The 14,777-nt window shown below is 54.2% G+C and overlaps 1 protein-coding gene across 3 annotated transcripts in view; it reads left to right on the forward strand.

Moving 5' to 3' along the window:
• The window catches only part of KLHL17 (kelch like family member 17), a 35,343-nt gene that overhangs the window by 10,547 nt on the left and 10,019 nt on the right, over positions 1-14,777 (forward strand). For 2 of the 3 annotated variants that reach the window (XM_030537650.1, XM_030537651.1), the window contains 4 exons: positions 6,932-7,195; positions 8,045-8,166; positions 10,001-10,222; positions 13,569-13,685. In XM_030537650.1, coding sequence (XP_030393510.1) covers positions 6,985-7,195; positions 8,045-8,166; positions 10,001-10,222; positions 13,569-13,685 — 672 coding nt within the window. In that variant the 5' untranslated portion in view covers positions 6,932-6,984. The remainder of the gene's footprint in view (positions 1-6,931; positions 7,196-8,044; positions 8,167-10,000; positions 10,223-13,568; positions 13,686-14,777) is intronic. The other variant, XM_030537652.1, reaches the window with a different exon arrangement.

Below are 14,777 nucleotides of genomic sequence, written 5' to 3' on the forward strand. Positions count from 1 at the left end.
AGCCTGGTTTTTACCTGCTCTTCCCACTCATTGCAGCTGATTGGATACTGAAATTTCAGTGCTTTCACTGGTGCAGAAGAGGCCTTGGGTTTTGGCCTCTTGTCAGCCACAAATCTGATGCATGGTTTTTAGGGCTAGTGTAAGACTCTCACTGGTGAGTTGGAGCCAGGAAGTCGAGATGGACAGGGAGCTGTACTGCCCGTGAGAAGACACCACTTTAGTATATTGTGCATCCTGGCAGCTCCTTTGTTAACCCTTCTGCTTCCCACTGGAAGTGAGACCCAGCAATGGTCTTTTCCAGCAGTGCTGTGAAATGCTACTGATTCAAAGGCAACATACGAGTGGAGAGATGCTGCGGGAGGCTGGAACTCTGGCTCTGAGATCACCAGCCTTTACTCCATGAGCTAAAGATCTCAGTCCATTCGCTCAAAAACAGTAGCAGACTCAAATCTCTGTATGGCCCAGCCGTAGCGTCGCTCCATACGACAGGTTACTTGAGGAAGCACAAAAATTGAATGCCGGGTACATCAGCTGGAGGGAATGTGACCTACCCAGCAGCCACCCGGGAGTCCCCCGACACCCTGGTTCTTGCAAAGAGGCATCTTGTGCAGAGTGTTTCAGAGCCCCCAGCTGGCAAGGTAGCCAGGATTGCAGAGCCAACAGAAGCCAGTTCTCCCTGGCAACCCCAGAGCCTTTTTCTGGGGGACTTACCCTCTGGGCCCTGTTCACAGCTCAGGGTGTTTCCATTCACTCCCTCCAAAATATGCTTTTTGTTCAAGAGAAGAGCCCTCCCTTTGGGTCAGGATTATTTGCATTCATTAACCGAGCCATTGTGCACGGCCGCCCTCTGTTTTTTTGTTGTTGTTGTTTTTTTTTCCGGTCGTAACCTAAGAAATTAATATTCATTGGCCGCTGAATGCGTGCGAGCTGACATCTGCACAATCAACAAGAGCAGGCTTGTTTCTCCCCGTTTTTTCAGGAGACTGGCTCGCTGTCTCTCCTGGTCCAGGCACTGTTCCCTGTTCATTCCCTCTCAGTGGGGCTGACAGACCTTCACTTCCTGAGCGTGAGGTTTTCCCTTGTACGGTTTTAGTGCTGGCACCTCGGCGAAGAGTGCTGCCAGGAGCCTGATCCCCCTCTGTGCCCGCAGCACAAGCAGGGGCAGAGTGAAGATTCCCTTGTTTCTCTGCCTCTCTCTACGGACGGGAACCCACACCCATTGAAGGCAAAGGGGCAGCAGTGCGAACAGGATCGGGCCCTGTATCTGCAGCACAAGGCGTGACAGTGCAGTGTGCATGAATTCTGACTTGGTGCTACCACCTCTAGGAATAGGGGAGCCCGATCTCTATGGCCTTTGTTCTTTAGCCTCTCCACTGAGACTGCTAACCAGGGGGCCCAGTTAGTGCCCATTAGAGTGGCCTCTGATCTTCAGCTGCTCATCTTCAGTTTGTCGTCATGGTGACCAGCAAGGGTTTGTTTTTGTTCTCCATCAGACCTTGTATGAACACCTGTCTAGATATCCCCTCTCTATCTCTAACGGCCCCTTCTGTGTTAACCATCAGACGGTGTGGGATGGCATCATACTGGGAGATGATCAGTTGCTTTGCACCTTCCCCATGTAGACAAGCCCTTGAACACAGAACCGCTGGCATGGCAGGGACAAAGCCGGACCCTCATACGCAAGGAATGGGAGGAACAGAGCCACTGGCAGGGGGTAGTTGTGGGGAGTCCCTGAAATAGATGGGGATGGGAGGTGGCATCCAGTGTATGGAGGGCTGCAAGGAGCTCCTGGGGACGGGGTTTCTAATGCACTCAGCCGACACAAACTAAGCCATGTGTGAGCCCCCAGTGGGTTTCTTGGAGACTGATTGAGAAAGAACAGATAAAACTAGATTTCCAATTGTTAGTTACAGCCAGGGGTGGTGCTCCACCTGCCATACCGATGGCTGTGCTCAAACAACCGGCTGTGGGATACTTAGCAGCCTTAACATTTTAATGTTGACCAGTGACAATTCCCCCTTGAGAGGGAAGTGTTGGCTCCCACCCTGGAGTGGTTGCTTAGCCCAGCAGCTGGGTGAGACGGGACAGACAGCACTGTACCTATCCGCTTTCCCAGGGTTGTCTTGGAGGACTGAGTTACAATGAACTGAGGTCAGAGCATCCATGCAGGGGGGAATAATGTGCTTTAACTTATGGGCATTGACTTCACCCCTTCAGCGGATTTGCCCTAAGTCACTTCCCTGAGTGTCCCCATGCAGACAAGCCCTTGTACTAAACGCCTAACTTTTGCAGGAACCATTTGGGTCACCTGAGCAGCCCTGCCCCAGGTGATGCCGTGTTTCATGTTTCCTTTCTTCAGAGCCTGACCTCTGCTGGTGGGGAATGCTGTGCGTTGTCTCGTGTTGCAAGCAACCTGGCCTAACGTACAGCCCCATAGCAATCTGACCGGGTGACTCTGCATGCATATAGGAACGATCCCCAGCCCGTCTACCAATGATATACGTACAAGGCCAGTGAAATGCAGCAGCCTATGGAGGGGAGAGTGCAGTGTTTGCCAGCCCTCCTGATTTTATCCCTACTCTTGTGATGGTTGGTGTTTTGTCTTAAAGCCCCGGCTCCTGAAGTTATGCTATATCCTGAGAATCTCAGCTTGCTTTTTTTTATGTATATAAGTTTTGAGCTTTTAGGGTTGCAGAGAAGCTTGTGAGTCGAGTGCCCCTGCAGGCTCAGCCTCTGGAAGGCAAAGAAACGGAACTAAAACGCTCTTGTGAGATTGGCTTAAAAACCATGATTTTCGATACATAGATTCCAAGCCCAGAAGAGTCCAGTGTTTCTCAATGAGCAGTCCATGAACCGGTGCCAATCCCTGAGATTTCCCGCATAGAACAGGCCAGAGAACTTACCCAAAATAATTCCTTACTGGAGGGGCTGAGTCATTTTCAAGCAGCTGGAGTTGGTGATACTGAGAGTGGCAATCAATATACAGTACACAGGGCAACAGTGATGTTTTGTGCAAGGTCCCCAGGGCATGATAAGACCACAGGATGTTTTTCAGGACCCATCCCCAAACACCTCACTTAGTAAACTGCACTGAACTCTGTTTTTCTGCCGAGGGAGGGCTGGGAGTTCCCACTGGCCATGAGGAGGTTTGAACCTGTGGTTCCAGGGCATCTCAATAATGCAGTTTAAAAAGTACCTGGTTTCCTTTTGTCTGATTGTCCATTAGCTGCCAATGCTTCACCTCCTCGGCAGGAATGGGGTGCGGGGAGAGGGGTGAGTTGACACCTTTGGCTGCTGCTATGGTCTCTCTGCATGTTCCACTGCCCTGTCCATGACCTATGTCCCCTTATGGCATTACAAGACTACTGTTGGGTCTGCTTCTCTGGGACTCCTCCCCAGTCAGCTGGCAGCCCCCCTGTTCCTGTCAATCACTGATGGCTAATGTTGCCTCTGGGAAGGAAAGAGGGCTCTGTGCTCTTAGGCAGGCTGGCAATTCAGTCACCAGTCAGAACCCCCCATGTAAATTGTAAGGGGGAGAAGCTCAGGGAAGGGACTAGCCCCTACACATGATATTCTGAGAACTGGCCCTCTGTCACCAGGCTGGGATCCTAGCTGGGAGGGGTATCCCCCAGGGATCTAGTGTGCTTGTGCCTTGCTGTGTGTGCTGGATGCAGTGTGTGGGGTGCACCCCCCCAGAAGGTGCCTAGAGAGTGTTTGGATACGGTTGCTCCACAAGTGCTAGCCAGGGAAAGCTGTGCAGGGTAACGCCTAGCACTTGCCTAGCGCCTCCAGTCCCCTGACCTCCAAGCTCTTTGCAAAGAGGGTATCGTTCTCCCCATTTTACAGACAGGTAAGTCACTTCCCCAAGGCTGTGCAGCGACTCAGGGGCAGAGCTGGCAATGGAACCCAGGAGTCCGGACTTCCAGACCTGTTTTCTAAATTCTAAAGCTTCCCCCCCCCCGCCCGCCTCCAATTTCAGCCAAAGCATGCCTGGCACTACGGGGCTCTTGCTGCAAGCTCAGGAGAGCGCAAGGAGAGATCTGTGTCCACTTACTTGCTACGTCTCTCTCTTTTCATGTAACCCCCTCCTCCACCACATCTGCTGGCGAGATGAGGGGGAGGAGCAGGCGAGCGACTCCAATTAGAACTGGAGCATGCCTAAAATCGTAATGGGCAAAAGCGCGTCTGGTGGCAGATTAAGAAGGTAAACTAGCTTCCGGAGGCGCAGGGATCTCTCCAGGGAGCCTGGGGGTTAGTTTTCAGGAGATTGCACCTGGGGAGGGGAATAAAGCAATTATTGCAAAGCCCGTCCAATACAATAAAACAGCCCTTGATCCCAGCCTGAGGGGGTAGTAATTATACCTCATGTTCAGCACATCGCCTTTCAGCCCAGCGCTTTACCCACGTTAATTAACATGCCTGGCGCGTATGATGCATATTGCAGCTTCACTAAGGACTCTCATGATCAGCGTTTGGGCTCCCGGGAGCTACCGATGGAGAAGGTCTATTTGATCATCTGATGCATTTCCCCCTTTCAAGAGCATGATGGTGTCCTGTACTCCTGCCACACGCACCCATCACTGGAAACATCGGGAGGGGGTTGGATTTTGTTTCTTTGCTTTTGTCCTATATCTGTGAGCCTTCACCAGAGACGATGGGGTGAGAGTCTGAAATTTCTCTCCTTCCTCTATGTGTGTCTATTAATCGAAGTACCAGAGGGCATTGCAGGTTTCTCCCCTGCATGTTATTGTACCCCTCTCCCCAATCCTGGTACGTTATTTGCTGCTAAAAATAAATAAATTGATGTCTTCAAGGCTGAGCAACTGCTGCATGGGGGAGTTCTATTTTTAAACTCCTTACGGTCGGTGGCGTGTAGGTGTGGTGCAGGAAACAGAGGCTGGGGAGACTCTCTTGCTACAGGAATGCGGGGGCAGATAGATTGATCAGAACGTGGCTAATGATTTTTAAAAGTTGCCTTTTTCCCTCCCCCTCTTGGCTCGCGCTTTCTCTGTTTTGGGTTGTTTTTTTCTTTTTCTTTTCTGCTGCTTGCAGTGAGAATCTAAAAGCCTGTCAAATGCCTTTCAAAACATGGCAGGCAGCTTAAACACATGTGGCCTGATCAGTATGGCAATTGAAGAAGGAAATGTCTTAGCCGAAACAAATACCTTTCTTTCCCACATCCCTCAAATAGGGAACCCCTCCCCCTCGAGATTCACTAGAGATGATGGGGATTAGGGGTGGTGCAACATGTAGACGGTAGTACTCACTCTTGAAATTCAAAGGGTATGTCTGTGCCGTGCTCTTGTGACCCCATCCAGGGGGGATTTTTCTTGGTGAAACAACTACACCAATGTTGGTCAAAGACACCACTGAGTGTGGGTAAAGCAGGCTTGGCATTACACCCCATCCCCACGCCCTGCCTGCAAAAAATCCAAAGTTATTTGCCAAAGAGAATTTCCAAGGTGAAGACCCAGGCACTCCAGCGGGATCAAGCCGATGCAGGAAGCATTACCCACCATAGGGGAAAATTCTTCTCCCACATCTATATGGGCTATATGATTAACTGATGTGCTGTATTGTTATCCCAAATGGGATCCTCTATATAAAGAGAGGTAACCCGAGGATGTTAGCCAGAGTACAAAAGAGCCCCTCTTCAGCCGCATGTGGGAACAATAGGTCTAACCTACATCTGAGTGTGTGGGCACCCCAGTTTGATCCCCAGCAGAGCTATGTCAGGATATGAAAAGGCTGGGGGGCTCTGGGGTGGGGGTTGGACATGCACTATACTGATTGGACAGACAGCATACGACGTGTGGAAGGAAACAGAGCATTGGTCTTTATTCTTTTCAAAGAAATCTGAAGGACTTCAAAGGAGAGAGGGCTCCTTTCCCAAACGGGGTTGCAGGATGGCCCCAAGTTCTGTGTGAGAAGTGACCAGAGATCTAAAAGGGCAGACTGACTATTTAAACTGCAACTGACTAGTATTAGTGCTATAGGTTGAAAAGAGCAAAGAGCTTGTATCAGTGGAATGGAGTGGCAGCTTCTTCTCCAGTTGCATGGTGATGAATTATTTCTGTTGCCATAGATCAGGGTCCCCATTGTGCAAGGTGCTGTAGAAAAACGTAGTAAGACACAACTCCTGCCCCAAAGAGTTTACACTCTGAAGAGGCAACTGAGGCACAGAAGAGGCAGTGATTTGTTGAAGGCCACCCAGAGCCAGGAATGAGTCCCATGGACTGTTTCATAATCTACAACACGGACACTGAGTATGATACAGGGAACATGGGGTATATATATATATATATATATATTTTTATCATTCAGTTTTTTCGTCGTGTTTGTTTTAATATCCTGGGTCTTTAATTAAGCTCTGTTTGACCAATGCAGAGCTGGCGTGCTATGGTAAAGGGAAAAGATAGCAATCTACGATTAAAGCCTATGCTGGTGTAGCTTGGAAATGTGCATTGTTAAACTGACCTGGATAAGATATCTGGCTATAACTTCAAGGAAAAGCTCCTGTGTATGTTTCTAGCCAGGTCTCCAACAGAATATTGCCCTGATTTTAATTACACCCAGACAGCTAAGTCCTGCCCTCAGTTGGACCATTGCAGGTGATGGGGTCTTTGCCCTGGTTTCCACAGCTTTTTGGCACTCCCGTGGCATCTCAGTTCCTCCGTGGCATTGGATGCTTCTCTAGGGTGATTTTTGCTCATGAGAATTCACTGCAAAGTTTGGGGGCAGGAAGGTGTTTTCCTCCCTGTGGGGCCCATTGCAGGGGACCTAGTACGAGGGAAGCTCTTTTCCCAGGGTGGTTTGGAGCAGGCTTGTTCTGCGAGGGAGCCGGGGAGTGTATGGCTTGGTGAGGGCCTGGAGGAAGTGGCTGACCCTCAGTCGTTCCTCCTTCACTGACCTCCCTGGCTTTCCCCTGCAGGGACCCAGAAGGGGCCCAGCTGAGAACCGAGTGCCCGCCGTTGCCCTGCAGCCATGGAGGGCGGCATGCAGCTCCTCAACCGGGACGGCCACAGCATCTCCCACAATTCCAAGCGGCACTACCACGACGCCTTTGTGTGCATGAATCGCATGCGGCAGCGGGGCCTGCTGTGTGACATCGTGCTGCATGTGGGCACCAAGGAGATCAAGGCCCACAAGGTGGTGCTGGCCTCCTGCAGCCCCTACTTCCACGCCATGTTCACAAGCAAGTATCCGACTCTTCCCAGGAGGCCACCTTCTCCCCATTCCCTCTTGTCCTTCCCTTTGGACCTGCAGAGCTCCAGACAACAAACCCCCTCCTTCTCCCGCGCTCTTAGACCTGCCTTGCTCCACACCTCTCAACCGCCTCCTCCTCCTGCAGCAGCAGCAAACTCTTCCCCCATTCAAACCCACTTCCCTCACCAGGCCTTCTGCCCCCAACCTGCCACAGATAAAAAGGCTGGAAGTTTGGGATTCCAAAGACATCTCCTGAAGGCTGTGGGCCCTGGGCCCCTCTTGCTGACACCAAAGGGAAATGGTGGTCAGTCCAGTGATGTGAACAGAGAGGAGAGGGGAACAGGGCTTGGGGTCTAATCTAGACCTCACGTGGTTTTAACTAAGCTCCAGGCTTTTTAGTTTTTGATGACCTAGGAGCATAGGTGGTGGGGAATGTCAGAGCTGACGATAGCCTGTCTGCAGCTCAATGTCTAGTTTTAAGACAAGGTGGAGAGAGGACTCCACTTAATGGCAAGCAAGAGATGCCAGGAGGAAATTCTGAGAGAGGGGTGGAGGAACCTCTGATTTAAAGGCAAGGGAGAGGCCCCAAGGAATCGGTGAGCAGGGGTCATCAGTTAAAGCTGACACAGAGAAGCCCTAAGTAATCAGTGAGAGATCCCCAGTTAAAGGTGGTGGGGGAAAGCCCCAAGAATCGATGTCTGGGGGTCCCAGTAATATACCTGGGGAAACTGTTGCTCTGTTCAGAATCATTGGCTTGTTTCACACATGGCTGAGATAGTCCTTAGGCCGCGTGCCTGTCTGGCTGGGCCTCACGGGAGTTTTACGTGTGTCCCCACAGATGAGATGAGCGAAAGCCGCCAAACCCATGTGACACTGCACGACATAGACCCGCAGGCTCTGGATCAGCTGGTGCAATATGCCTACACTGCAGAGATCGTGGTGGGTGAAGGGAACGTGCAGGTAGGAGACGCCCCCCGCCCCCCCAACCCACCCCTCTGCCCTGCTGCCCTTTGGAGAGGACTAAAGCCCCATCCTTAGGGACCTGATTCGTGACCTTCAAACTTTGGCACCAAGACAGTGCCTTGTGCCTGGTTGTGGATGGGAATGGAGTTCCTCCTTTCCCTGAGCCCAGAGGCAAAGCGCTTGCGATTGCTTCAGCCTGTCGCTCGTGCTGGGAACGGCTGCCCCACGGGCTCTGCAACAACTGGACCAAATACTGAGAGGCACTGAATGCTTACAGCTGTCACTGACTTCAGAGTGAGCTGCAGGTGCTTGTCCTCATCATCTGCCCTTTGGTCTCTCTCCAGCTGCTTGGTCTGGAACTGAGCCTGTTTCAGCTTCTGTCTCTGGATGGCGCTTTGGGGGAGTTTCTTTACAAGGGCTGGAAAAATCCTATTATCCTGTAGCCCTGTGCAACCAAATAACAAAGCAACGAGGCTGAAGGACAGTTGTCGTTCTCAGCCTTGGAACTGATGCTCCAGCCACTCTGAGTACCCAGAATCATAAAGTGCAGCTCAGGTCAGATCAGCAGCTTTGACCGTGAGCGAGGGATGTGCCTTAGTGAAGACATCTAGCATAGGTGCAGCCTGGCCTACATATGCAGAACTGAAAAGTTAGTTTCCTACGAAATCTTGCACCAGCCTTTGTAGCTGTGTATGGGAGCTGGAGGGGGCTGCGACCTCTTACATTTTGCTACTCCTTGAAATCAAACAAAACGACTGTCCTTTTCCTTCTTCCCCCAGTTCAAAAACATAAGGATCTTTGCAGCCAGGAAAGAGTCTGTTTGTCTTTCGGAATGAAAAACTTGCAAAAGCTTTATATTAAATTTGTACTGATTTGAGGGAGGGGGAGCAGAGAAAATCAGAGTCAAGCAACTTTGCCTTTTCTTTCAGACTCCCGTTTCCTCTCTGGTCCCTGATCCCATGGCCCTGAGTCTTCAGCTCTTTGTAACTGAATCACACAGCCCAGGGGCCTTCTCCGGAAAGAACAAGACAGCTGGTCATGGAACCTGTTGTTGTTGTTCTCGCGTGTTTCCAAATTCTGCTCCCTGGGCTGGCCTGATGTGACCCTCCTCTACCCCATCCCATCCCATATTTGTGAGGGTCTGCGAGGGATGGGGCGTCCATCATGCAGCCTCCCTCCAGCTCAGAACAAAGAGTAGAATTCGGGGCACTCAGCTAAAATAGCCGGCAGCCGCTCTGTGGCTGCTGATTCATTTTATAGGGACCCAGCTGCTGGCGAGAAAGGATAGAGCTGTTTTTTGTGACACCCAGAACCTGCCGGGGGGGGGGGTGTGTCCTGGAGAACCCATTGCAGAGCTGCGGGTGCTTCAGCCCTGTGTTTGGGAGCTGCCACTCCACCTGCCTCTTGTAAGGCCTGTTCCAGGCCCATTGAGGTTAATGGGAATCTTTCTGTAGGCTCTTTTGCCTCTCGTCCCCTGGGGGGTGAAGGGCCCTCCTGCGTTCTGTATTTGAGAAAGCCAGACAGCCACGTACAGGTGCAAAGCCACAGAGGAACCTGTCCGAGAGTGGGTCAATGGGACCAAGTGGGACTCTCTGTGGGATGTGCTTGGCCCATGGGCTGTACTCTGGATCCGAGATCGTAGCTCTTCTCCTGGTACCTGTATCCCAGGGCTCTCCCAGGCCAGGGCATCGCTTGACAGCTGGCCCTGTCTCTGTGGGGAAAGCACAGGTGCCTGCTTGAGGAGGAAGGGATGCTGGGGCGTCTCCGTGGGAAGCAGTGATGGAGGTGGTGGAAGGGCTGCAGCCTCAGACACTTTGCTGTCTGCCCGCAGACGCTGCTTCCAGCCGCCAGCCTCCTCCAGCTCAACGGCGTGCGGGATGCCTGCTGCAAGTTCCTGCTAAGCCAGCTGGACCCGTCCAACTGCCTGGGCATCCGGGGCTTCGCCGACACGCACTCCTGCAGCGACCTGCTCAAGTCCGCCCACAAGTACGTCCTCCAGCACTTTGTGGAGGTGTCCAAGACGGAGGAGTTCATGCTGCTGCCGCTCAAGCAGGTCAGACCCTCTCGAGGCCTCGTGTCTCTTGTCTGCACTGTGGCGCTGCTCCCACTGACTTTCTTCTCGAGGTGCAGAGCGTGGCATGATGCTTCATGCACGCTGGGGCATCCCACCCTGCCCACTAGCCTTGGTAGGTCACCTCTGCTTTACCATGGTGTCTTCATCCCCTCCAGGTAGGATCTGGATCATGCATTTCAGCCCCCCACCCACACGCACACCCTCTGGTTCAGGCCCTAACCCACACAGAGCTGCTCGCAATGGAACAGGGTCTGCCAGCTGCTGTGGGGAGGGAGGGGATGCCATGCTGGCAGGAGATGGCCAGGGTGCATGTATAGGCGGGATGGGGGCTGGTTTGTGTTACTCCATCCAGGCCTCAGCCTGGCACCCAGCACCGCCCGAGTTCCTCCAGCGCTCCCGGAGGTCAGCGAGAGTCTGCGGATTGGGCCCTAAGAGAGGCTCAGAGCTGTTCTCCGCAGGAGGAAGGCATGACGGGTGTCTCCAGGAATCCCAGGAGCCGGTGCTGGGAGGGAGCAGGCTCAGAGAGCAGGGAAGGGGCTGTGCCCAGGCCGCCTCTCTTGCAGGACTCTGCGGGGCTGCTGCCAGGAAGAGAGCGTGACCCCCCAAGAGAGGAGGAAGTGGGACATAAAGCAAGAAGGATTAAGGCGGGTGCTGCCGTCTACCTGGCGGGCATCTCCAGAGCAGCCAGTGCCTGCCCACTCTGTGGAAATACAGGCCGAGAAGAAAGCAGCGTGGCCACTGGGGAACTTGCCTACAAACCGTTGCTGCTGCAGGCAGGGGCTGCTTTTCAGGGCAGGTAGCCACAATGTTTAATTTACAGCTTGGCTAATGGATCCTGTGGCTCCTGGCACGGGGCCGGCGCAGCAGACTTTGTGAGAGTGGAAGGAGGGAGGATAGACCATGTCCCCGTTCCTCCCAGCAGCTGCTTAGCCCTCCCTTTGCCTCTCGCTCAGCGTGTGGATCACAAGCGTGTGTGCGCACACTCGTATCCCTCCCACAGCAGGGAGGCTGTGGCTGGGAGCAGCCGGGGCTGCTGGTTCCCTCCCGTGACACTGAAGGGCGAGGCTGGCGGGCTTGTCTGAGCTCGCTGAGGCTCATCAGAACCGGCTGTCGCTGCCCCCGCGGAGGGGGCTGGCCACCTCAGCACTCTCCTCCCACAGCTGGGGAGACGGGGGGGGCGAAGCGCACAGGAGGGAGAGGAACATCTGGCCCTGGGGTGCAGCTTCAGATTCAAGCTGATGGGCAGCTCAGGAGGCTGCTGGGGCATTTCTGGCCCTGGTACAAGGAGATTCTGCTTGGCCTAGTGCCTTGCAGTGTGACTGTTTCTAGCCCGCCCCGAGTCCTGCTCTTTGCCCACTAGTCTGGCAGCACCTAATACCGGCTTTACAGTGAAAGCTTTCAGGAAGGCAAACTCCTCCCGGGGCCGGGGGGGGTGGGGTGGGGGAGTGATCCCAGTGCAGATTTAACCCCTTAAAGTCCCTGGGGTAGCTGAGCTCTGTGGGTGAGCAAAGCATCTGGTGGGACCCTGCTCACCAGGACAGTCACTGTGGGGCTGAGGTGGGGGATCGAGCCATTCTGTGTTTCTCTCTGCCCTCTCCCCACTTCGGGGCAGGGATCTGTACCAGGCACTACCCGTTCCTGGAGCTGGGGGAGGGCTGATGCAGGCAGAAAAGGGCCCAAGCGGGTCTCAATGGGGACGCCACAGAACGGGTCTGCAGTGACTCAGACGTTTTCCACGTCTCCTCGCTGCTGGCCTGGCCCGGCCCCGGGAACCTCCCGTAGGATCATTCACCATCTCCCTCTGCGTATGGTGGGGGAGTGGAGCCATGCCATGAGCAACGACCCCATCGTGCCCTCCGAACACCCCAGGGAGATGGTACCTCTAGGTGTGGAAACATCCCTGTCCCCATCTCCTGCCACCCACGTGCAGCCAACTCCTACCCCTCCACCATGTAGTCTGGAGAAAGGGCTACATGGTGCACGGTAGGGGCCAGCCCTGCTCCCCCCAGAGGAGGAACTGAAGGGAACCTACTGGGTCTCCTGGCCCTCTGCCCCTGATTCCATTGCAGATCTGCAGCCCCTGCTGTCTGGAGTGCCCGGCCCGGGGATGCGCCAGCAAAGGGCACCTGCAGTGCATCCCTGAGGGGCTGGTGGGAGAGGGAGCATGGCCCGGGTGGGGAGAGTGGGCAGAGGGGATGGTTTGCAGGGAACAGGTTCCGCTGAGCCCTGGGACCAGCGGGTGAGGGAAGCTGGCCTGGCTAAGAGCCCAAGAGGGGTGGGTTGGCTGATAAAGCAGCATCTCCTCTGTGAGGCCTGGTCAGGGCAGCCAGGAGGAGCAGGGTCTCCCGCCAGGTGGGGAGGAAACGGAGAGGCTTGGAGATGGAAAAAGCCTGCACTGGCTGCCCCCCGAACAGGGGCCATCCCTCCCCTTCTTCCTGCCTCACCGGCCTCCTAGCAACTGCTCCAGAGAGCCTCACAGGTGTCTTCCCCCCACCTTCTCCGAGCACCGGCGCTCTCGGAGCCTCCGCCAGGCAGAGCCTGCTGTCACAAAGGCTCAGAAACGCCCCTCCAGGGAATGCTGAGCAGCCCGTGCAGTCTCCGGCTTTGCTTTCTTGGGTTATTTACCGCCCAGCATGGCCTGGGCTTCCCCCTGGAGCTCTCATCTCGCTCCAAGCCCTCCTCGGCCAGCAGCAAGGCAAGCAGCCCAGCGGAGAGCTTGCCTTCCAAAGCCTGGTTCTGCACTTGCCAATTGTTCCCTGCCATCTGCACATCCCGGCTCTGCCGCAGCAGATCCATCGGGGGAAAGGACCAGTTAGAGCTCGGGGGGCTCATTCTCCTCTTGCACAGCGTAATTCAGGGGTGACTGGTGTGAGCTGCACGAGTGTAGGGGAGCAGGGAATCAGGCCCTGCCCCTTGCCACGGTGCCTACACTGACACTCTGGGCTTCCATTGCCCCTCCTGCTATCGGCGCGCATGCAAGCCCTAGCCAGTCAGTGCTAGGGTTCAGCTGGGAGGCGGGTTGGCCTCGTTCTGCCCACTTTACAGACGTGGAAACTGAGGCACAGGTTTGGCCAGCGTCGCCCAGCAGGTCAGAGGCAGACCCAAGAACAGAACCCTGGAGTCCTGACTCTCTGCTCTTGCTACCTTTCCATTCCAGTATGCACACACCAGCCTTGCGCTACCCACAGGCTGTGGAAGTGTGGGAAGGCTCCGAGTGTGCAGCTCTGCTGGTTCAGGGCTGTGTGTGTGTGTGTCCATGTTCCCTGCCATACTCCCTCCCCATGATGGGTGACAGCTGAGCTGGCCTTCCCTTTCGCCTCTGCAGGTGCTAGACCTCATCTCTAGTGACAGCCTCAACGTGCCATCCGAGGAAGAGGTGTACCGGGCCGTGCTGAGCTGGGTCAAACACGACGTGGACAGCAGGAGGCAGCACGTCCCAAGGGTAGGTGAGCTGGCTGGGAATGCAGATCATCGCTGGGGAGGGGGCTTTCACCAGCTCTGAGTGTAAGTGCTGGATGGATGTGGATTTGACCTGGTCTGAAGCCTGCTGGAGACCCCCACCCCTGCCTGTTATATCTGATCTCTTTGTCCTTACACTTAGAAACAGAAGATTAGAAAGCAGAAACTACTTCTCCAAAGCTCAGAGACAGCAGGCAGACAGAAAACAAAGACCCTAGACACACAATTCCCTCCACCCAAAGTTGAAAAAATCCGGTTTCCTGATTGGTTCTCTGGTCAGGTGTTTCAGGTGAAAGAGACATTAACCCTTAGCTATCTGTTTATGACACTGCCATCCTTGGGAACTCCAGCCTGCAGGCTGTGAGATCAGACAGGGTTGGGGGAAGCCAAAGAAAAGTCTCAAATCCAGCCACTCAAGGCCAAATTCTGCTCTGTCCCCCTGGTGGCGTTTAACTGAGATGAGTTCGTTTCCCAGCATGGTGCAATCTGGAAGCCCTTGCTGCCACTAGGGACTGGCCCAGGTCTGGTCTGACAGGAGCTTGGGTTCCCAAGGTTATAGCACCTGGCTCCTTCCGGTGCACCCTACTGCAAATAGAGGCTCATGCTGACCTAGAAGGCAGGGGCTTGAGTCCCATGAGTGTCCACATCCTAGTCTCCCCTAGCACCTCACACTCACATTGTATCCTTCCGACAGCCTTGTGAGGTTGGGACGTGTTATTCCCATCTCACAACGGGGGAGCTGAAGCTAGGTAGGTTGAGTAACTGCCTGAGGTCACACAGGGAATCTGCAGTAGAGCCTGGATTAGAACCCAAGTCTCCTTAGTCCCAGTCCTGTGCCCTGTCATTAGACTATCTTCCTCCATATGTAGAGAAATGTGATCATACTTGGGGTTTCTTTAGTTCCCATCTCACATCAGAAGATTTCTAAAACCCTCAAATATGGCCCCACAAAATCCCCTACACTGTGATAGGGCTGGTGCTATGACCCCATTTTACAGACTGAGGCACAGAGAGGCTGCGTCATGCCCACGATCATGTGAGGAATCTGTGGCAGAGCTCAGGCGTCAGTGGGGCA

Source organism: Gopherus evgoodei, chromosome 18 (assembly GCF_007399415.2).
Source record: "Gopherus evgoodei ecotype Sinaloan lineage chromosome 18, rGopEvg1_v1.p, whole genome shotgun sequence".
Lineage (NCBI taxonomy): Eukaryota > Metazoa > Chordata > Testudines > Testudinidae > Gopherus > Gopherus evgoodei.